At 42.1% G+C, this 22,028-nt stretch overlaps 1 protein-coding gene and 2 pseudogenes across 5 annotated transcripts in view; 1 reads left to right on the forward strand and 2 right to left on the reverse strand.

The window, feature by feature from the left end:
* LOC125932294 (P2R1A-PPP2R2A-interacting phosphatase regulator 1-like) overlaps positions 1 to 22,028 on the forward strand; it is a 74,796-nt gene that overhangs the window by 46,417 nt on the left and 6,351 nt on the right. Inside the window, exon 12 of one of the 5 annotated variants that reach the window (XM_049644844.1) lies at positions 2,019 to 2,418. The exons of the other annotated variants lie outside the window; for them this stretch is intronic. Coding sequence (XP_049500801.1) covers positions 2,019 to 2,070 — 52 coding nt within the window. The 3' untranslated portion in view covers positions 2,071 to 2,418. Of the gene's footprint in view, positions 1 to 2,018; positions 2,419 to 22,028 lie in introns of those variants that run through there. 5 annotated transcript variants of the gene reach the window in all.
* On the reverse strand, positions 9,742 to 10,124 carry LOC125932302 (ubiquitin-like; annotated as a pseudogene).
* On the reverse strand, positions 21,163 to 21,617 carry LOC125932304 (60S ribosomal protein L37a-like; annotated as a pseudogene).

Here is a 22,028-nt window from a genome sequence, read left to right on the forward strand (position 1 = left end):
GACACTTTAGCCAAAAAAAAAAAAAAGTCTTTCAAAATACAAAACCTTTGGAGTACAAAAACCAAGGATGGAGAAAGTGAACAATGGGGGCGGGACTACTACTCAGTTGTATAAGGAGCTTTTGATCATTAAATCTTGGTAATCTGGACATTCTCAATACACTTCTTTCAACTCAGACAATTCCTTTAAACTCTGTTCGGTTAGTTTTTATTTAGTTGTACTCCAGGGTGCCACACTTACTATAATATGCTCAGAATCAAGGACTTTGTAGTCGATTTTCCCATCTGTTGCCTTTTAAGGTTTGGTATTAGGAGGATCTGTTTAAATGATTTTCATTTATTTTTTTAAATGTTTATTTATTTATTTTGAGAGAGAAAGAGAGCAGGGAAGGGACAGAGGGAGAGAGAAAATCCCAAGCAGACGCCACACTGTCAGCACAGAGCCTGACATGAGGCTCGATCCCATGAACCCTGAGATCATGACTTGAGACAAAGAGTCAGACGTGTAACCGACTGAGCCACCGAGGTGCCCCAATGATTTTTCATTTCTTAAATGATTTTGAGACCAAAGTAGTTCTGACTTTCACATGATGAGATTTTGTGGTTGATTTTTATTTATTTATTTTGTTTGTTTCAAGTTTTTATTTCAATTCTAGTTAGCTAACAGAGTGCAATATTCGTTTCAGGAGTAGAATTTAGTGATTCATCAGTTACATATGACACCCGGTGCTCATTACAAGTGCCCTCCTTAATGCCCATCACCCCACCCACCTCCCTCCATCAACCCTGAGTTTGTTCTCTATAGTTAAGCATCTCTTATGGTTTGCCCGCCCCCCCGCCCCCGTCTCTCCCTCTCTCCCTCTCTCCCTCTCTCCCTCTCTCGCTCTTTTTTTCCCTTATGTCCATCTGTTTTGTTTCTTAAATTCGACATATGAGTGAAATCATATAGTATTTGTCCTTTTTCTGATTGACTTATTTCACTTAGCATAATACATTCTGGCTCCATCTAGTTCATTGCAAATGGCAAGATTTCATTCTTATTATGGCTGAGTAATATTTCATTATATATATATATATATACATATATATATATATATATATATATATACATATATTTATACACACACCACATCTTCTTTATCCGTTCATCACTTGATGGACATTTTAGCTCTTCGCATAATTTGCTTATTGTTGATAGTGCTGCTATGCTATAAACATCGGGGTACATGTGTCTCTTCAAATCAGTATTTGTGTGTCCTTTGGGTAAACACCTAGTAGTGCAATTGCTGGGCAGGGAGATACAAATCAAAACAACAGTGAGATACCACCTCATACCTGTCAGACTGGTTGATTTTTTAAAATTATTGTAAGACTATTATTTTGTCATCCTAAACGTGCCAAAGGATTATAATGTCAGTTTTCATAGTAAAAGGCACGTATTTGTTTTCTAGGGCCGCCATAACAAAGTACCACAAACTGAGTAGCCTCAACCGTCAAAATAGATTATCTCATAGTTCTGGAGGCTGAAGGTCCAAGGTCAAGGTGTTAACAGAGATCTTCCTTCTGGGGGCTCTGAGGGAAAATTTGTTAATATTTCTCTCCTGGCAGTTGCCAAAAATCCTTGCCTTACAGACATATCACTCCAGTCTCTGTCTCTGTCATCATATGGGCTTCTCCCTGTGTCCCTGTGTTTTCATGTGGTTCTTATAAAGACACCAGTCATTGGATTTAGGGTCCAAGCTAATCCATTATGACGTCATTGTAGCTTGATTACATCGACAAAGACCCTCTGTCCATATAAGGTCACATTCACAGATACTGGGGGTTAGGACTTTAATATTATCTTTTTGTGCACACAATTTAACCTGCAGCAGGATACTTTTAGAATTTTGACTTATTTTTCTTGTTAGTTTTTTAAATCATCTATCTTATAACCCATTTTAAAAAATAGCAGAATAAGAGGTGACCGTATTGAACATAGCATTGGTATGTCTTCTTTTTTTTTTTATTTTATTTTAGTGCACACGTGAGCAGGGGAGAGGGGCAGAGGGAGAAAGAGAGAGACTCTTAAGCAGGCTCCACGCTCAGCCCAGAGCCCGATGCGGGGCTCAATCCCATGACCCTGGGATCATGACCTGAGCCGAAATCAAGAGTTGAATGCTCAACCGACTGAGCCATCCAGGCGCTCCTGTCTTATTCTTATATATTTTAAATTTATGCTTGTTTATAAATATATATGTATGTTTATGTACATATACATTAGTTTTCACATCCAAAATCAAGAGTCGGATGCTCAACCGACTGAGCCATCCAGGCGCTCCTGTCTTGTTCTTATATATTTTAAATTTATGCTTGTTTATAAATATATATGTATGTTTATGTACATATACACCAGTTTTCACATTGTCAATAAAAGGATAAATGAAAGTAGAAGTATGTTTCTAAAATATTTTTTAAGTTTATTTATTTTGAGAGAGAGAGAGAGAGAGAGAGAGAGAGAGAGAATATGAATGGGGGAGGGGCAGAGGGAGGAGGGGAGGAGAGAGAGAATCCCAAGCAGGCTCCGTGCTCAGGGCAGAGCCCCATGTGGAGTTTGATCTCACAAACCTTGAGATTGTGACCTGAGCCAAAACCAAGAGTTGGATGCTTAACCAACTGAGCCACCCAGATGCCCCTGTTTTTAAAATATTTTCAGAGTATCATTTTTATGCCTTAAATATATATTCATGTTTGATCGAATATTCCTACTTTACTTATAACGTTATAAAAGAGCAGCACTCCAGATTCATCCTGACATGAGGACTCACTGGTAATAAGTCAGATTCTCAGGTCAGGGTAAAAACTACAGTTCTTAAGATTTATGACTAAATCGACCAGTCAAGCTTATAATTTCAAGTATATTGAATTAAGTATCAGGAAACTCTATTTAAAATTGTAAGATATATGAAGATGAGTGAAATGCCATCCCTACCTTCAAGCAGAATAAGTACAAAAATAATAATGATACGAGACAAGGCAATCTAAGATGACTACAGATACACGTATGAAAGGATGTCTGAACTATAAAAGTAGGAGAGAAACACAATATTGGAATGATAGGATTTTAGAAGCCTTTTAATGTACCTCTCAATGCAGAAATCCTTTTAAGAATTCCACTCGAATGATCTTTTAGCCTTAGCTTGAAATCTTATAGTAATCAACTGACTTTCACACAACAGTTCATTCTGCTGTTGGACAACTCTCACTATCAGAAAGCTCTTATGTTAAAAAAGGGGGGATGGGGTTAGAATTTGTATCTAGGTGGCCTGTTTCATTGGCTCTTTAGAACAGAGACAAATCAAATGTGCTATTAAAAGCAGATGAGTTAAGATTCTAATTCTGCATTAATCTTTGTCCCTGCTTCTTGAATTATTACCACTCCTACTACAAGATATACTTAATCTCATCTCCTAAATGAATTTTTAAAATTCACCTAGAAGCAACTATATATAAATATCCACGATGAAAATGCACGTATGATACTTTGGATATCTATGGAGAAAACTAATTACAATTTGCCTCAAGTGTTTTTAAATATTTTAGATCTTAAAAGTTGAGCTTGAAAAATATATCATATAGGTAGACTTCACTGTCAGATCATTGAAACTATGCATTTAGAAAAGGCCCAAGAACAATAAGTACTCTGGCAAAAAGGTAACTTTGTTTCCCTTAAACTCTATGATATCTTACAGATTTCTTCCACTGTGGTTCTTAACCCAAGAGTAAATGAGATTGATTTTTATAAATGTCTAGAATGTATGGGTGGAGAGAGTCATATATAGGAATCTTGGAAACTTGCTCAACTTTCTTAATAGTGGGAGACCTTAATGACCATGGCCTCTCAGAAGAAATGCATTAAATTAATGCATTTATTAACTGAATCCTACAAATTGACCAATAGTCTATATATATATATGAAATTGGAGATCTCCGTGGCATCACTGACTTCAAAGTAAACTGGTAACATAGCTATTCATGTCCACCTTTTAGGGGGAATGACCCAATTAACATAACTATTTATGTCAAACTTTTAGGGGAATGACCCAATTATATTATGAGTATAAGAGTCAGAAGACCTGACTTTGGCTCCAGCTCGGTCACTGCTCTGTGTGACTTTCAGCAGAGTCACTTCACCAATCTGGGCTTCAGAGTTCCAATCTGTAAAATACAGTTGAACTAGATATTTACAAGGTCCGGTCTGCCACTTAAAATTTTATTGATTCTGTAAAAACATTTGCCTTCATCTTTGCTACTGTAACAGATGCATGATGGCATTGAGCTTCTGAGGGCTTTAAGAAAGTATTTAGGAAATCAGAGAGCTTGATTCCTAATATTTTGATTCTTTCTGGCAACAAGAAACTCATTTTGTTCAGCCTCATCAATAGTTGCCTCTCTTGTATGAATTATGCATGCTTTATGATGAAATGTGGAAAGCTCATTTCCCCCTGGTTTCTTGTTTTGTGTGGATAAATGATCCTCTCAGGATTTCCATATTAATACAGGTTCCCACTGACAAAGCACTCACCGTAAAATTTTCTTTCTAGTGACTACAGCTTGAGACAAAACAAAATAAAGATACACTTGGCGTTTTTGTTTCAGAGAAGCAAAGGAGACAGGGCACAAAAAGCTACATCAACTATAAAAGCCCTGGCACAGTTCACATTCGGAAGTGCTCAACTCGTAGTAAATAGCAGACCACCAGCAAAATAGTTTTTCTTTTTCCTTGATAATTAGGATATGGCTATAAGAAAAACCCTCTAACTTCGGTTTAGTTGATTTCATGGCATGACTCTTGTGCTTGGTAACTCTCCGTTGAACACACACAAAAGAGGGCACACTTGAAAGTCGCCAATAGCTGGTTTGTGACTTTGTGCTGAGGAAGGAAATATACATATTTTTTTAATTTTTTAAATGTTTGTTTATTTTTGAGAGGGAGAGAGAGGCAGACTGCGAGTGGGGGAGGGGCAGAGAGAAAGAGAGACACAGAATCCGAAGCAGGCTCCAGGCTCTGAGCTGGCAGCACAGAGCCCGACGCGGGGCTCGAACTCACGGACCGCGAGATCATGACCTGAGCCGAAGTCGGACGCTTAACCGACTGAGCCACCCAGGCGCCCCTGAGGAGGGAAATATTTTGAAATTACATTATCTAGCAGAGGAACCTAATTATACTTTCCATTTCGAGTCTCACTCTTCTGAAAGGGAGGATTTAGTTTGCTTCCTTAACTCGACTTATATATTAAACTCTGCACTAGTTTACATTGAGTCCTGTCCTTAGACAATCTTTTCATAAGTGTGAAGCCTTTGGAAAGGAAGGTGCCGAGGCTAGCATGTTGGGACTATCAAGGGAAGTTCAGCTAAACCTCTCTTAAACTTTATTTGGAATACATTCCCATGCCACAGTGATTAGCAGATTTCTTTTTTAATGTTTATTCATTTTTTTGAGAGAGAGTGCAAGTGAAGGAGGGGCAGAGACAGAGGGAGACACAGAATCTGAAGCAGGCTCCCGGTACCGAGCTGTTAGCACAGAGCCCGACGTGGGGCTCGAACTCTTGAACGACCAGATCATGACCTGAGCCGAAGTTGGACGCTCAACCGACTGAGCCACCCAGGCGCCCCTGACTAGCAGAGATTTAAAATGTGTTTGTAGTATACACGGCTGTTGAGAGTGTGGGGAAAGTGGTGTTTAAATTCACTGCAGTGGGTTCTTAATGTCCTTTGTGGAGGACATTTGGTGGTATGTATCAGAAGCCTTCAAAATGTGCACCTCTCTTGGCACAGCAATTCTTCTAAAAATTTTTCTTAGGGAAAAATATGGGACAGGTTGAAAAGGATGTTTAATGTTGTGAAAAACGTAATGTTTTCAACACATGGGGCTGGGGCAACTGAATATCCGCATGCCAAACAGTGAAGTTGGATTCCTACCTCCCACCGTATACAAAAATTAGCTCAAAATGGATCAAGGACCTAAATAGTAAGATCTAAAACCATTAAATTTTTAGGGAATAAACAGGGGTAAATCTTCATTATATTGGATTGGGCAATGGATTCTTAGATATATCACTGAAAACATGACCAGCTAAAGAAAAAATAGATAAGTTGAACTTTATCAAATTAAGAACTTTCGTGCCTCAAAGGACATTAACAAGACAGTGAAAAGACAACCAGAAAATTTGTAAATCATATGTGATGAGCTTAATCCACAATATGTAAACAGGTCTTATAACTCAGCCACAAAAAGACGAACAACCCAATTAAAATATGGGCAGAGGACTTTATGAATAGACATTTCTCCAAAGAAGATTTACATATGGCCAATAAGCATATGAAAAGATGTTCAATATCATTAGTCATTAAACAAATGCAAATCAAAACCACAAAGCGGTATCACTTCATACCCACTAGGATGGCTGTAATAAAAGAGATATTAACAAGTGTTGGTGAGGAGGTGGAGAAACCGGGCCCTCGTACATTGCTGGTTGGAATGGAAAATAGTGCACTGACTGTGGCAAACATTTTGGCAGCTTCTCAAAATATGAAACATAGAATTCTCGTAAGATCCTTGATCTTCCAATCCACTCCTTTGAAAACGAGGACTCAAAAAGATACTTGTATGCTGTTGTTCCTCGTGGCGTTATTCACAACAGCCGAAAAGGTGGCCACCACCCCAGTGTTCATCACCGGTTGATATGGTGTAATTACATCATACATACAGTGGGATGTTGTTCAGCTATGAAAAGGAATGAAATTCTGGTACATACTACAGCGTGAATGAAACTTGAGAACATGCTAAGTGAGATATTTAAAAGAGATAAGTTCATAGAGACAGAAAGTAGATTACAGGATAGTAGGGGCTGGGGGGAGGGGGTAATGGGGAGTTATTCATAATGGGCATAGAGTCTCTGCTTCGGATGATGAAAAAGTTTTGGAAATAGATCATGGGAATGGTATACCTTGTGAATGTAAGTAATGCCACAGAATTGCATGCTTGAAAGTGGTTGAAGTGGCAAGTTCAATGTAAAAAACAAGAAACCTAGTATTTGCCACAGATCAGTTAAGCCACCATTTCCCAGGGTGTTTTATAAAATATGAATAAGTTAAGTGTCCTGAAGAATAAAAGATGGTTAAGGAAGTTTAGGAAAACCCATTAAAATCGTTTCTTTAACATTGTGATAGCCCAACAAAAGAGGTAGGGTATGAAGCATCTTTAACTTTTTAACTTAAGTTCTTGTTTTTGAGGGCGATCTTGTGGGATCTATGTTATGTACAGCCTTTGGAAAACGTTGGGTTAAACAAATTACAGTACGTTCCCTCCATGGAAATCTGTGCACCCATTAAGAATGATAACATGGTCATATGTCACTCGACATGGGAAAGATGTTTACGCTAGATTGCCAAGTGAAAGAGCAACATGATTAATGGGACCTCATTTTTGTTTTAAAAAGGTATAGGTATGCCTTAAACCTAAAAAGGCATAGGTAGCTATTTTATGTGGATATATAACAGAAAAAAACTTTGTAAGGCTATATACGAGTATTAGTGAGGATGTGGAAATAGGACCCTTGCACATTGCTGGCTAGAATGTAGTGACTGTGGAAAACATTTTCGCAGTTCCTCAAAATAGTAAACATGGAATTGTTAGATGATCCAAGAATTCCACTCCTTGAAAACCAGGATGCAAACAGATACAGGTATGCTAATCCTCCTTGTGGCATTATTCACGGCAGCCAAAAGGTGGCAACAACTCAAGGGTCCATCACCAGATATTTGGCACCAGTGGCCATGTCGCCACAAATGTTTTCTTCTCTGTGTTTTCATTCTAGTCTTTATGAGATCGTTTCCAGACCTATTACCATCTTAGCCGTTGGCCTCTGAACATTGTCCAGTTCGTCAACATCCTTCAAGTGTGGGACCGAGAAATGACCACCACACACCACACTTTTTTTTTTTTTTTGCATCTCATTATGAGTTCCTTAAAAAAATGTGATATTAGATTTCTCTAATTAAAGCAATTTCAGAATACTTCTGGTTCGGTGTGACTGTACTCTGAATCCTGTTGTAAGATTATGTGGGAATGCGAGCTGGTGCAGCCACTCTGGAAAACAGGATGGAGGTTCCTCCAAAAACTAAAAATAGAACTCCCCTACGACCCAGCAATTGCACTACTAGGCATTGATCCAAGGGATACAGGTGTGCTGTTTCGAAGGGACACATGCACCCCCATGTTTATAGCAGCATGGTCAACAGTAGCCAAAGTCTGGAAAGAGCCCAAATGTCCATCGATGGATGAATGGATAAAGAAGTTATGGTGTGTGTATATATATATATATATATATATATATATATATACACATATACATACGATGGAGTATCACTCGGCAATCAGAAAGAAGGAAATCTTGCCATTTGCAACTACATGGATGGAACTGGAGGGTATTATGCTAAGTGAAATTAGTCGGAGAAAGACAAAAATCATATGACTTCACTCCTATGAGGACTTGAAGAGACAAAACAGATGAACATAAGGGAAGGGAAACAAAAATAATATACAAACAGGGAGGGGGACAAAACAGAAGAGACTCCTAAATATGGAGAACAAACTGAGGGTTACTGGAGGGATTGTGGGAGGGGGTTGGGCTAAATGGATAAGGGGCACTAAGGAATCTACTCCTGAAATCATTGTTGCACTAGATGCTGACGAATTTGGATGTAAATTTAAAAAAATAAAAAATAAAACAAGTTAAAAAAAAGTAAAAACAAAATAATAAAAATAAAGATAACTGAATAACTATAAAAACGATTAGGCATGTGTTTAAAATAATATTTTAAATATTATTTTTGACATTTGAAAATGTTCATAATATAATGTAAACCCAAAAATAGCTTATCAAATTGTATATTCAATGCAAAAATTTTGCTTCAAATATTTTTTTCAGTGTTTAAAATAAATATACTGTGGTAGGAATTTGTCAAAAAGATTATATGGTAGATACTCAATTAGCTATTTCCCCATCTTTTAATTTCTAAAGCTACATAGATGAATAAAACACTCCAGATAAGTTCCTTATCCAATCTCCTGTATTTGTTAAAACCTTAGTAGAACTTTTTATCAAACACTGAAAGGAGAGAACAAGAGGGCTTTCATGCTGATGGGAAGGGCAAAGAGAGTCCCTACAGCCTGGCCAAGGAATCTGAAGAACCTCTTGTCCTACATCATTTTCCACTCTTTGTCCTGATCATTGTACCAGTTTTTAGACACGGTCAAGCTGCATCCAGATTGACTGGCCTCTCTATTGAGAGGCACCTAACAAGATGACAGTGACAAGCTAGGGTTCATAGTGATGTAGAATACCATTTCTTGTCCTTGATCTGATCCCAGTTCTCCTGACCAACCTAATCTATACGTTGGTCTTCTTTCCAGCCTAATGAGTCCTTTGCCTTTTATCCCTTTCGCCATGCTTCCCACATGGTAGGCACTATTTAAATGATCCTGGTAAACTGTACCTACCAGCTCCAAATAGCATCAGCCCAGTGCCTTCCACCGTGCGTATGTGCCTGTGTGCTTAATTTTTTGTTTGTGGGTTTGTTTGTTGTTTTTTTTTTCACTGTTCCAGTCAGTGGAAGGGAAGCTTTATTGAGGGCACAGGGTCTTGGGGCTCGGGCAGGAGCCTGCCCTACAAGCAAAGTAAGAGTCAGTAGAGAGGCCTTATTTGACCTTCTCGGGACGCGGGTTTTTGGTGTGGCCTCACTTTTTCTTGGCGGCAGTTGACAGTGCTGGGGTGCAGACGAGAATAACACGGCACATTTTACTTTGTCACAGTTGTATTTCCGGGCCACTTGGCGGAGGGAAGGCCCAGTGATGCCCCCCCACGGGCAAAGCACCAAGCGCAAGGTGGATTCTTTCTGGAGATTGTAGCCTGAGAGAGTGCGGCCATCCTCCAGCTGTTTGCCCGCAAAAATTAGACGCTGCTGGTGAGGTGGGATGCCCTCCTTGTCTTGGACTTTGGTTTTGACATTCTCAGTGGTGTCACCGGGCTTGACTGTGAGGGTGATAGTTTTACCCATCAGAGGCTTCACAGAGATCTGCATCTCTGTGTCCACAAGGCTGCTGCCACCGCCCCACTCAGCTACCTTGTTCTGTGTGCCTAGTGTTTTCAAGAGAGTAGTTTCCTCACTGCAAGGACTGCATCTTGGTGCATAGTTTCCAACAGGATGCTTAATGCTTATACTTGCTAAGCAGAAGTAACTTTAAGTCTTCAACTTTTGGGGGCATCCGGCTGGCTCAGTTCGGTAGAGCATGTGACTCTTGACCTTGGTGTCGTTGAGTTTGAGCCCCTCGTTGGGCATAGAGATTACTTAAAAAAATTAATTAATTAATTAATTAATTAAAAAATAAAAATGTTTGTAAAAATCTTCAACTTTTGAAGAGTTTTCCATTAATACTATGCTTAAAGTCAACTTTACTGAGATATAATTCACATACTTATCACAAACTGCACCCAGTTTAAGCCCGCAGTCAAGATACAGACCACTTCTATTGCCAGAGAGAATGCCCCCTTGTAGTTAGTTAATCTCAACCCCTGCTGCTGGCTTCAGGTTATCACTGGTCTCCTTTTCTTTATCGCCATAGATTAGATTCTCTTTATGATGTTTCACATACATGTATAATCACATAATATGCACTCTTTTGTGTCTGGCTGGTTTCGATTAGAATGTCCTTGAGATCCATCCATGTTGCTTTCTGTATCAGTGATTCATTACTTTTTATTGTGAGTCATATTTCATTGTATGTATATGTTACAATTTGTCCATTCACCTTTTAAAATTTTTTTTTTATGTTTATTATTTATTTTTGAGAGAGACAGAGACAGAGACGGAGAGACAGAGCGTGAGTGGGGGAGGGACAGAGAGAGAGGGAGACACAGAATTCAAAGCAGGCTCCAGGCTCTGAGCTGTCAGCACAGACCCCAATGTGGGGCTGGAACTCACAAACCGTGAGATCATGACCTGAGCTGAAGTCTGACACTTAACAGACTGAGACACCCAGGCGCCCCTGTCCATTCACCTTTTGATGGACATTTGGGTTGTTTCCAATTGGGGGCCATTACGAATAAAGCTGCTATGAATATTTGTGTTTTAACTTTTATGTGGATGTATACTTTAATTTCTCCTGAGTAACTATCTAGTAGAATTGCTATATTATAATGGTGAGTGCATGTTTAACTTTATTCAGAAATTGCCAGCCTGTTCTCCAAAGTGATGTTACCATTTTGTATTCCCACCCGCAATACATATTCATTTGAGTACTTCATGTGTGTGGTTCATTTAAACAGTGTTTTGCATTTTGAGATCCTGCTTTTCTAGAGGATTTGTTGTGTTAAATCTCCCTTAAGATAAGAAAGCCATCAGTGAGAGTAAGGAAATATGTTTAAATACGTTTATTTTATTTAAAAAACGCTCATTGGATTTTATTTGTTTTCAAAGAATTTACCCTGTATATCTTGGGTTTTGTTATTTGGCCAAATGCAATTATTCATCACTGTTTAAAATGATCAGCTAAAGGGCATACTTCCTTCAAAAGATAATCCTATTTGATTTAGAAAATAAACTGACCTGACTTTCTCCAGAGTCTTCTAAAATTCTTAGGAATAGCTTCATATGACTTCCCACTTCTTTTTAGTTAACTTTGAGATAAATTCATAGATAAATCATTCTCAGAGAAGCTATGGCTCGCTAAACTCCCAGTGACGTAGTAAATGTGTATGTAGCCTCCCATACTCCCTCCTTACTGGCAGGTGAAGAGTCTGACTTTATAGATATTGGCCAGTGTCCTGTTGGTTAGGGGCTGTGAGCATCTGGAAAGCTATGAAGCATGGTATCAGCCTTTGGATCTTGGTGACAAAGAAGAAATTCTTTTTAAATGAAACAAGGGGGCGGCTGGGTGGCTCAGTCGGTTGAGCAGCCGACTTCGGCTCAGGTCACGATCTGGCAGTCTGTGAGCTCGAGCCCCGCGTCGGGCTCTCTGCTGACAGCTCGGGGCCTGGAGCCTGCTTCAGATTCTGTGTCTCCCTCTCTCTCTGCCCCTAACCCACCTGCATTCTGTCTCTGTCTCTTTCAAAAATAAATAAACATTAAAAAAAAAATTAAATGAAACAAAACAGGGGCCGCTGGGTGGCTCAGTCGGTTAAGCGTTCGACCTCAGCTCAGGTCATGATCTCACAGTTCGTGAGTTCGAGCCCCACGTCTGGCTCTGTGCTGACAGCTCAGAGCCTGGAGCCTGCTTCGGCTTCTGTGTCTCCCTCTCTCTCTACTCCTCCCCCAGTCGTGTTCTGTCTCTCTGTCTCTCAAAAATAAACACTAAAAAAATTAAATGAAACAAAACACTAGATGTACTTTGTCTATTTCACCGTACCCAAGATCCAAGGGTTTATAGAGCACGTGTTGCCAAGCAACAAGCTTTGCTAATCTCACTTTAGCATATAGGAACTCTAGTGTAAGTTCCAGGGTTGTTTGAGTCTTGTCTGGGACTCCTCAAATGCTGGGCATGAGAAGGAAGCCATTTGTATACTAGAAAATGTGGTGCCACGTTCACCAGGCTCTCGACTAGAGGATTTTGCTATCTCCTTTTCTACACTGTAAAATCAGGAGTAGTGTGCTTGCCTCTAGGATTTCTATCCCATCGTAGATGATCTGCACAGAACCGATTTAGTGCTATTCTCCTCTGTGATATAGGACCCACATTAACACATTGCATTTGTGGGCTATTTGGGGTCATTTGGCAATGCCCGCTCTGCCCCAGAGAACTAACCCCTTCTGCTCCCAGCTTTTTTTTTTGTTTCTATGAGAAGCTTTTCTTTAGTCTCCAATTTTCTCGAAGCCATTTAAAAATAGCATTTACTCTATACAAGAGCTCGTCTTTCCTTTATAAATCAAATACATTCCAGGTTTACTATATTATATTGAACTTTTCTTGGTCGTAAACCTTTCAAGGAACCTGGATTCATCTCTGTGACTCTGTGGAATTGTTATTCAATGGTAACTGCACCAGACGTTTTTCTGGTTCGAATTCTTTGACTGAGTGGTTCAGAGTCCTGTATTGTTTCATGTGAATGAAACGGCTCTTTTTAGAAATGCAGCACACTTCTCAGGAAGTTGAAAAGCAGGAGCACACTTTGAGATACGAAGCAGGTTAAGAGCACCTAGGCACTGTGTCTCTGCTGATGTATTATTGATCGTATTTAGATTCTGCTCCTCTCTCCCTAAAGACTTGAAGCAGAGACCGTTGAAGTTGATACAGCTTGTCATCGTTTCTTCCCACCCAGCTTTCTGCTGCCTGTTTCCTTCCAGCTGTCCAGGTGCCCGCTCCTCCACTAGTATCTGCCCAGGTCGGCTCCCTTCCAGAAGGGGCCAGGGCCGATGCTCCAGAGACACTTCTTCCCTCTTCTAATCAAAACTCCCATCGTATGTGGAGAAAAGGGAACACTCATGCACTGTTGGTGGGAATGCAGACTGGTGCGTTGCGTGTGGAAAACAGTGTGGTTCCCAAGAAATTAAGAATAGATCTACTCTATGATCCAGTAATTCTACTACTGGGGATTTACCCGTAGAATGCAAAAACACTAACCCAAAGGGACACCTGCACCCCTGTGTTGATAGCGGCGTTATTTACAATAGCCAAAGTATGGGAGCAACCGAAGTGTCCACGGTATGTATCTCTAATGGAATGTTACTCAGTCATAAAAAAGAATGCAATCTTGCCATTTGCAACAACATGGATGGATCTAGAGGGTATAGTGCTAAGTGAAAAAGTCAGAGAAAGACAAATACCACACGATTTCACTCATACGTGGAATCCAAGAAGCAAAACAAACGAACAAAGAAAATGAGACAAACCAAAAAACTATAGAGAAGAAAATAGTGGTTCCCAGAGAACAGGTGGGTAGGAGGGAGGATGGGTGAAATAGGTAAAGGGGATGAAGGGTACACTTATCTTGATGAGCACCGAGTAAGGCATACGAGTGTTGAGTCACTATATCATTTGCCTGAAACTCATATAACACTGTATATTAACTCGACTGGAAAAGAAAAGCTCCCATCCTAGCCAGTCTGACATCAATTTGGACGTCCTGATTAAAGTTTTTCACAGGAAGTTGGAAGTGGCCAATAAATTTAACCCTGGGGAGGGTTGTTTGTATTTTAAAGCAACAATTTAGCTCTAATCTCCATCACTGGAACTTGGGGCGTAGTGGTCAGGAGATGACGTAGATGGGACGGTCCATCCCCTTCCTGCCCCCTCTCCAGCGCTCCCCAGACACAACGAAGAGTGGGTAGAAGCCACAGGCCTTCTCTCCTCTCTCTCCATTATCGTCCCCATTTGTTTAGGAGCAAACTGACGCTTGGGAGGCTTACGCGGTGCCCAAGTTTCTCCCTGGGGACAATAATGGCACCGATAGCATGGACGTTGTTGTGAAGACAAAATTATCTGCTACATGCAAAACGCTAAGCTTCCTGGCAAATCATAAGCACACAATTTTATAAGTGCTTGTTGTGATCGTTCTTATTTACCAGCTGGTCTCTAAAAGGAAAGGAAGAGGCCAATCCTAGGTATCTTCCAGTCTCCCTTTCTAGACATTCGGCATGCCATTCTTGGTTTTTATTTACACATGGGTTATAAAGCTTCCTTTAACGTAAGTTTAAGGGATGCCTGGGTAGCTCAGTCGGTTAAGCGTCTGATGCTTGACCTGAGGTCAGATCTTGATCTCAGGGTCAAGAGTTCAAGCCCCGCGTTGGGCTCTGCACTGGGCGTGAGGTCTACTTAAGAAAAGAAACAAAGAAATCCGAGTAGGGAAAAGTAAGTTGATTTAAACAGAATTGTTAGGTGTTACGTGGTGTGTGGATGTGGCAAAGATGTTGATGAATATAAGTAAATGCCTCCTTCAGTGATTCCTCATCACTAGAATAAGGTCAAACCGTACTGGAGTGGCCACCCTATTTAATATTGTACTGTGAAATATTAATATTAATATTAACTATTAATATTGCTATCTTCCCCCCCCCCCCCGCCTCCCAGTACTCCTGATCCCCTCTAGCCTGCTCTGCTTTTTCTTTTTGCTCTAGGATGTATCACCTTCTAACATTTTCTATAGGTGACTTTTTTTTTTAATTATTCATTTTTGAGAGAGACAGAGACAGAGAGCGAGCAGGGGAGGGGCAGAGAGAAAGGGAGGCACAGAATCCCAAGCAGACTCCAAGCTCCGAGCTGGTCCCACAGAGCCCGATGAGGGGCTCGAACCCACCAACTGCGAGATCATGACCTGAGCTTAAGTTGGACACTTAACCGACTGAGCCACCCAGGCGCCCCTAGGTTACTTATTTTCTTTTTTGTGTCTCTTTGTTGGAATGTAAGCCCCTCCAAGGAAGGAACCTTTTACTGGTTCTGTTCATGAAGTGAGCACAGTGCCTAAAACAGTGCATGGCCTTGGAGATGGTCACTAAATATCTGATGATCTCGCAGTCTGTGAGTTCAAGCCCTGAGTCGGGCAGCTCCGAGCCTGGAGCCTGCTTCGGATTCTGTGTCTCCTTCTCTCTCTGCCCCTCCCCGACTTGTGCTCTGTCTCTCTCTGTCTCTCAAAAATAAATACATGTAAAAAAATTTTTTTTTCAAAGATTTGGTTACAAAAATGTCCATCACCATCTTGAGTTTGTAGCAGTGAAGACTTTGCAACAGACTCAACATCCATCAATCAGAGTTCAGTTCGAGAACTCATGGTGACTCTCACTGGATGAAGGACAATCCGGCACTATCTACCAAAATTATAAATGCACATAGCCTTTGAAGGAGCAATTCTGCTTTTAGGAGTTTATCTCGCGGATATACTTGCTCATGTACCAAATGAGCGTGTGTTGGTGGCTCACTCAAGTGCACTCGTCACTCCTACTAGACACAGCAGTGACAGAACTCATTAAATTATTATGTGGGGCTATATTTATTGATGTGGGAAGATCAGAAGAGCTAACATTAATGCAGCATGCTGCGTGCCAGGCACTGCGATAAGTGTTTTTATATATTTTTATCTTATTTAATCCTCATAACAGCCCTGTGAGGTAGTTCCTATAATAGTATAATAATAAATAATAGTCCTCATTTTACACGGGAGGAAATGGATTCAGGGAGGTTAATTTACTTACCCAGGGTCAGTAATCCGTAGCAATTGCTAATACGGAGCAATGCTGAGATGTCTGAAATATGTTATGACAAAACAATATGTACGCTACGATCCACTTTTATGAGAAAAAAAATACACATAGATATGTAAGTGCATAGATGTGCATTTAAAAAAAGGTTGGAAAGATATCAAAATATTAACAGTCGGCTGCTGCGATTGTGGGTGGTTTCTCTTTTCTTCCTTTTGCTTATAATTTCCTGATTTTTCTGTCAAATCTTGGGGCTGACTTGGAGGGAGGAAGTCCCGCCAGGAGGCGTGAATTACTTGTGTAATTTTAAAGATGGCTCCATCTTTAAAAGCTCGGCGGTAGTGTGGAACAGTGACACAGATTTGTGGGAAGCGTTTCTAGGCTGAGAGGGAAAAAAAACACCAGTGGGGAGGGAGAGATTGCCCAAAGGGAAAGAGGATGGCTCCTGGGGCCAAGTGCAGGCGAAGTGTCAAAGGCACTGGTGGAAGAGGCAACCTTGAGGAGCAAGTCCCTCGTCTCCATGAGGCTGAGGGGTGGGGGACAAGCAGACGGGGGGCCGGGGGAAAGGCAGAGAACTGGCGCAGGGCTAGGGAAAGAGGGAGCACTGAGAGCTCCTGCCCAATGACCTGTGTCCTATCATCGAAATCCAAAGCTGGCCCTCTACTGAGGGGTCGGGCAGAGGGGGTTGGCTAGGGGATCTGAGGAGAGGGAGAGGATTTGGAACAATCACTGAGAGAAATTTGATACAGATATATAAAAGGACTGCCTCGCAGCCCTTGGGGCCCCGCTGATGCTGGCTGGCCTGGCTTTGTAGCCGAGCCAACTTCATGACCTTCTCCAGCAATAGCCAGCAGCCCGGGAGTGGGGGGTGGAGAGAATGGGTGGTGGGATTTTCACAGGGCTGGGGATTGGCAGAGCAGGTGCTGCAGAAGGACACGGGGAGAGCGAGTCCAGGGGTCAATGCTAGCATGGCTAAATGGGGCTGACCTGGAAGGAGGAAAGGATGCCAGCAGGCTTACTGATGGCGTCTGGGAAAGGAGAAGGGAGGAAGGACAGGCTGGTGGCCGTGTGGGCCAGAGAGTGTAGAGCGAGACCAATCGGAAACTGAGGTCGGAGGGGTGTTTCTGAGTTTGACACGTTGAACTGTCTCCTCTGGAGCTCTGGGGGGAAGCGGGACGTGCAGCAAGGAGACGGTGCGGACGGAGGGGTGAGGACAGCGGTACAATAACGCCTACCTGATAGAGGGCAGTTTGGCAATATCTGTCAAAATTCCAAAGGCACGTTCCCGTTCGTCCAGCAGTTCAGCTTTGAGGGGTGTCTCGTCCAAATATACTTACTTGCTTTTGTGCAAGATGAGTGTTGAGGGTGAGTCGGGACGGCGCTGTCTGTAACGGCCACAGATTGGAAGCAGCCAAAAAGTCCATCGATAGTGATTTCATTGGTTACATAAATTGTGGTTCATAAAAATGGAACGCTAGGAGGCTGGAGAAGCGAGGACGTTTCTCTTGCTAAGTGGAAGAGGCAAGGCACCGATCAGTGGGAATAGTTCACAGTCTATTTGCTAACCCACGCGTAAAACCTCTCCAGACGGATGCATAAAAACTGTTCATATAGGTTGCCTCTGAGGAGGGAGAGCTGTTGGCTGGATGACAGGGTTTGTTTGGAAGGCAACTTCTCATTTGCCCTTCTGTTTCTGTTGTGTAGCTTTCGTCTTTCTTTATGGAAATATAAGCGACAGAGAAAAATTGTATATATTCGAGGTATACAATGTGATGTAGCTTTTGAATTTGGAGCCACGTGAATATATTACTCAGTGAGGGAATAAAAATAATTAACTGATAACATATATAGACATCCATGTATCTGTATGTAATTTGGATCTCTTTTATAGATAGGACATCATTAAAATAAAAGCACAACGAAAACTCCCACCAGAGAGTTTGCTTCGAACCAGTCAGTTTGCCCCGGAGATAGGTTGGAATTTGGATGCCATGAAACTGACCATGTGCCAGTAATTGCTGAGGCTGGGTGACGGGTATGTGGGGGTTCGTTTTCATCTGAAACGCGAAATCGCCGCTCTTGTAGGGCAAAAATGCCCACGTGGCGGCAATTCCATGCAGTTTAAGCTAATGCTGTTCTCATTTTTTGTAAATTTTCCACAATACAAAAGTTTTCAAAGACAGAAAAACAGGTGAGCTCCCTCCGCACTCTTGCTAGGAATACTCATCCCGGCTCTTGTATCTTATAATTCAATGGGAATAAAGTCCCATTCCCCCGTCAACTTCTTTTTTTTTTTTTTAATTTTTTTTAAATCTTTATTTATTTTTGACAGAGAGACAGAGTGTGAGCAAGGGAGGAGCAGGGAGAGAGGGAGACACAGAATCCGAAGCAGGCTCCAGGCTCTGAACTGTCAGCACAGAGCCCGATGTGAGGCTTGAACTCACGAACCGGGAGATCATGACCTGAGCCAAAGTCGGACGCTCGACCGGCTGAGCCATCCGGGCGCCCCTCCCCTGTCAACTTCTGAAACAGCGTGCTGCCTCTCTGATTCCCTTTATTCTGGGACCCGATACTATTTTCAGGATTTTTCCTGTTAACAGCAACCTCTCCCCACCCTGTTGTGTGTTAATTGGGTACCACCTTATCCTTATTGCTGGTGAAGCTCATCCTGTTCTCAAAAAATCACGTCTTTAGTTTTTTATGATCACTTGATGTTCTCTTCCTGCCTCACGGTCTATTATTAGCAATCCTACCTAATTTGGGGCCATGCATTTGTCCAGGTTGCATATATTTATCCGTCTGGGGGCTGATGTCTCTAGGACATTCAGTATACAGCCTTAAGTTGTTTTGCTTCTGTCTGCGCTTCTTCTGTTACCTAGGAAGCTACGGGGACTTTGGCCTGGCCCCCAACACCTGCTAATCCATGCGTTGTTGTCTGTCCTCAGGAGGCAGGTGGCTTCCCCTTGCTGCCTACAGGTCCGGGCATCTTCCCTGTGCCCCGCAGTCCGTCGGTCAACTCTGCTTGCGTATGCCCCTAGTACCCCCAAACTTAATCGGTTCCTCCAACTTGAAGCCTCCCCTTTACTTCCTCTAGAAACAGCCTCCTATGACCCCCTTCCTCAGGCAGTCTAGGTTTGGCATACCTTCTCTGTGCTCTCACAACTTCCTTTGTGACGCCAAAATGTGCTGGCCTCTTTTTTTTTTTTTTTTTTTTTTTGTCCTGTCCATCCCAGACTACGAGCTCCTGGGTTAAGGATCAAGCCTGTGTCTTGTTCTCCCTTGAATATCTCACACCGAGCACGGCATCGGGCACATGGTTAAATGCTCGAAATAATACATTTTTACAATTTTAATTTGAAATACTTCCGGCGTACAGAAAATTGTATGCAAAAATAGCAGAAGGAACTTTCACGTGCCCTTTATCAAGATTCATCTGGTGTTAGCATCTTGTTACATTGACCATTCTCCCTACACACACACATGCACACACACACACACACACACACACACACACTCATACACACATTTTTGCGTGTGAGGCTCTGGGGAGTAAATCGCAGACATCAATATGTGTTTCCTAAGAACAAGGACATTCTGTTAGATAAACATATGGTAAAGTTGGCAAATTCAAGAAATATAACATTAGATACAACATACTATTATATAATCTACAGGTCATACTCCGATTCTGCTCATTGTACCAAGAATGTCCTTCACAGCTATTTTCTTCCTGGTCCATGATGCAGTCTAGGATCACACATTGTATTTAGCTGTCACGTCTCTTACTTCTCTCAAGTGTCCTTCCATCTGGAACAGCCCTCAGCCTTTCTTTGTCTTTCAAGACATCAGCATCTTGGAAGAGCACGGGCCAGTTATTTTGCAGAACGGTCCCCAGTTGGGGCTTGCCTGATGTGTCCTCATGATGAGAGGTCATGCATTTCTAGCATGAGTCAAACATTAAAAGGGATCCAGTGAGGGGCGCCTGGGTGGCGCAGTCGGTTAAGCGTCCGACTTCAGCCAGGTCACGATCTTGCGGTCCGTGAGTTCGAGCCCCGCGTCGGGCTCTGGGCTGATGGCTCGGAGCCTGGAGCCTGTTTCCGATTCTGTGTCTCCCTCTCTCTCTGCCCCTCCCCCGTTCATGCTCTGTCTCTCTCTGTCCCAAAAATAAATAAAAAAAAAAAAACGTTGAAAAAAAAAAATTTAAAAGGGATCCAGTGATTGTCGGTGACGTTAACTTTGATTAATTGTTAAGATGACGTCTGCCATGTTTTTCCAGTGTAAAGATACAACTTTTCTTTTTGTACTGAATAACTAATGTATGGGGAGATACTTTGAGACTATGTAAATAACATGTTTTTCATAAAACTTTCAGTCACTAGTTTTAGGATCCATTGATGACTCTTGCCTGAACAGTTTTTACTATGGTGGTCATCAAAGAGTAATTTTCAACATAACATCTATGCATTGGTTAAATGAATTGCTCATTTGTCCTACAGAAGGGATGCCTCCTTTGCTAGGACAGCAGCTTCTAGTTGGCTGCAAGAGTGAAGTCTAGGTGGAGACAAGCTGGCAGTGCTTGGAAAACTTAAATGAGGTCAGTTCTGCTCCAAGCCCTGCTGGCCTGTATCAGGACCCCACATGGACTCCGTGGCCTTCCCAAGATGGTCGCCATGCTGAGGCCCAGCAGCAGCGGCTTGCTTAGTCAGCCCCATGCCTGTAGGACCCATGCCTGCCTACTCTTACTATTTTCCATCAAAGTGGAGAGCAGAGAGGATAAAGATGGGGGGCACTCTTGCCTTCCATTTTGACTTATTGGAAAAACAGAAAGCAGAATTCAGGATTCCACCCAACCTTTTCTGCCATTCTGGAGACCACATTTTTAGACGGTGGGATCGAGGCATTGCTTTTTTTTTTTTTTTTTTAATTTTGTCACACAAATTCATTTATTATAGGCTAGCAATGTGTTAAATGGTGGAGCTTCTACTGGTCTTTCAACTCCTTCAGGCTTCTAATGGCCGACTTTACTGTGAGGGCAGAAGTGGTGTTGTAGGTCCAGGCACCACCCGCTACAGTTTTCATGCGGGAACCACGATGCCAGATTCCCCACAGCTCGTCTTTTCATCTTGGTTTTGTCACAGAAGGAGCAAGGCTACTTGGTGTGCTGGCCTATTTCAAGCTTCCTCGCCATTTTCCTCAGGGAGGCACCACAACGGGTCCCGTATTTACCGACGATTCCGACCTTCGTGGTGCATTTAGCCATGTCGCTGCGAGCTAGGTCGGAGCCCAGGGAGCCAAGGTATCATGTTCATGTGGGTTCTTGTACAGAAAACGAAAGGCACCGTGACTACATGGAAGGCAGAGGGAAGTACATGGTGGAGTTATTTTTGTTCGGGGACTGTATTAGTTTCCTAGGGCTGTTGTACCAAAATACCACAAACAGGGTGGCCTAAAACAATAGAAATTTATTCTCTCACAGTTCCAAGAGCTAGGGTTTAAAATCTAGGTGTGGCAGGGGCATGGCATGCTCCCCCTGAAGCCTCGAGGGCAGGATGCTTCCTTGCCTCTTCCAGCTTCCCGTGGCCCCAGGTGTTTCCTGGCTTGTGGCTGCACATCTTCAGTCTCTGCCGCCATCTTCCCTGTGTGTCTGCATTTGCCTTCACATGGCATTCTCTCTGTGTCTGTGTCTTTGTTCAAATTTCCCTCTTCTTATAAGGACCTCGGTTATATTGGTTTAGGGGCCGCCCTAATAACCGCATCTGAACTTGATTACATCTGCAAAGACCCTAACATTCACAGGTA

The sequence above is a fragment of the Panthera uncia genome, chromosome X (genome assembly GCF_023721935.1).
Source record: "Panthera uncia isolate 11264 chromosome X, Puncia_PCG_1.0, whole genome shotgun sequence".
NCBI lineage: Eukaryota > Metazoa > Chordata > Mammalia > Carnivora > Felidae > Panthera > Panthera uncia.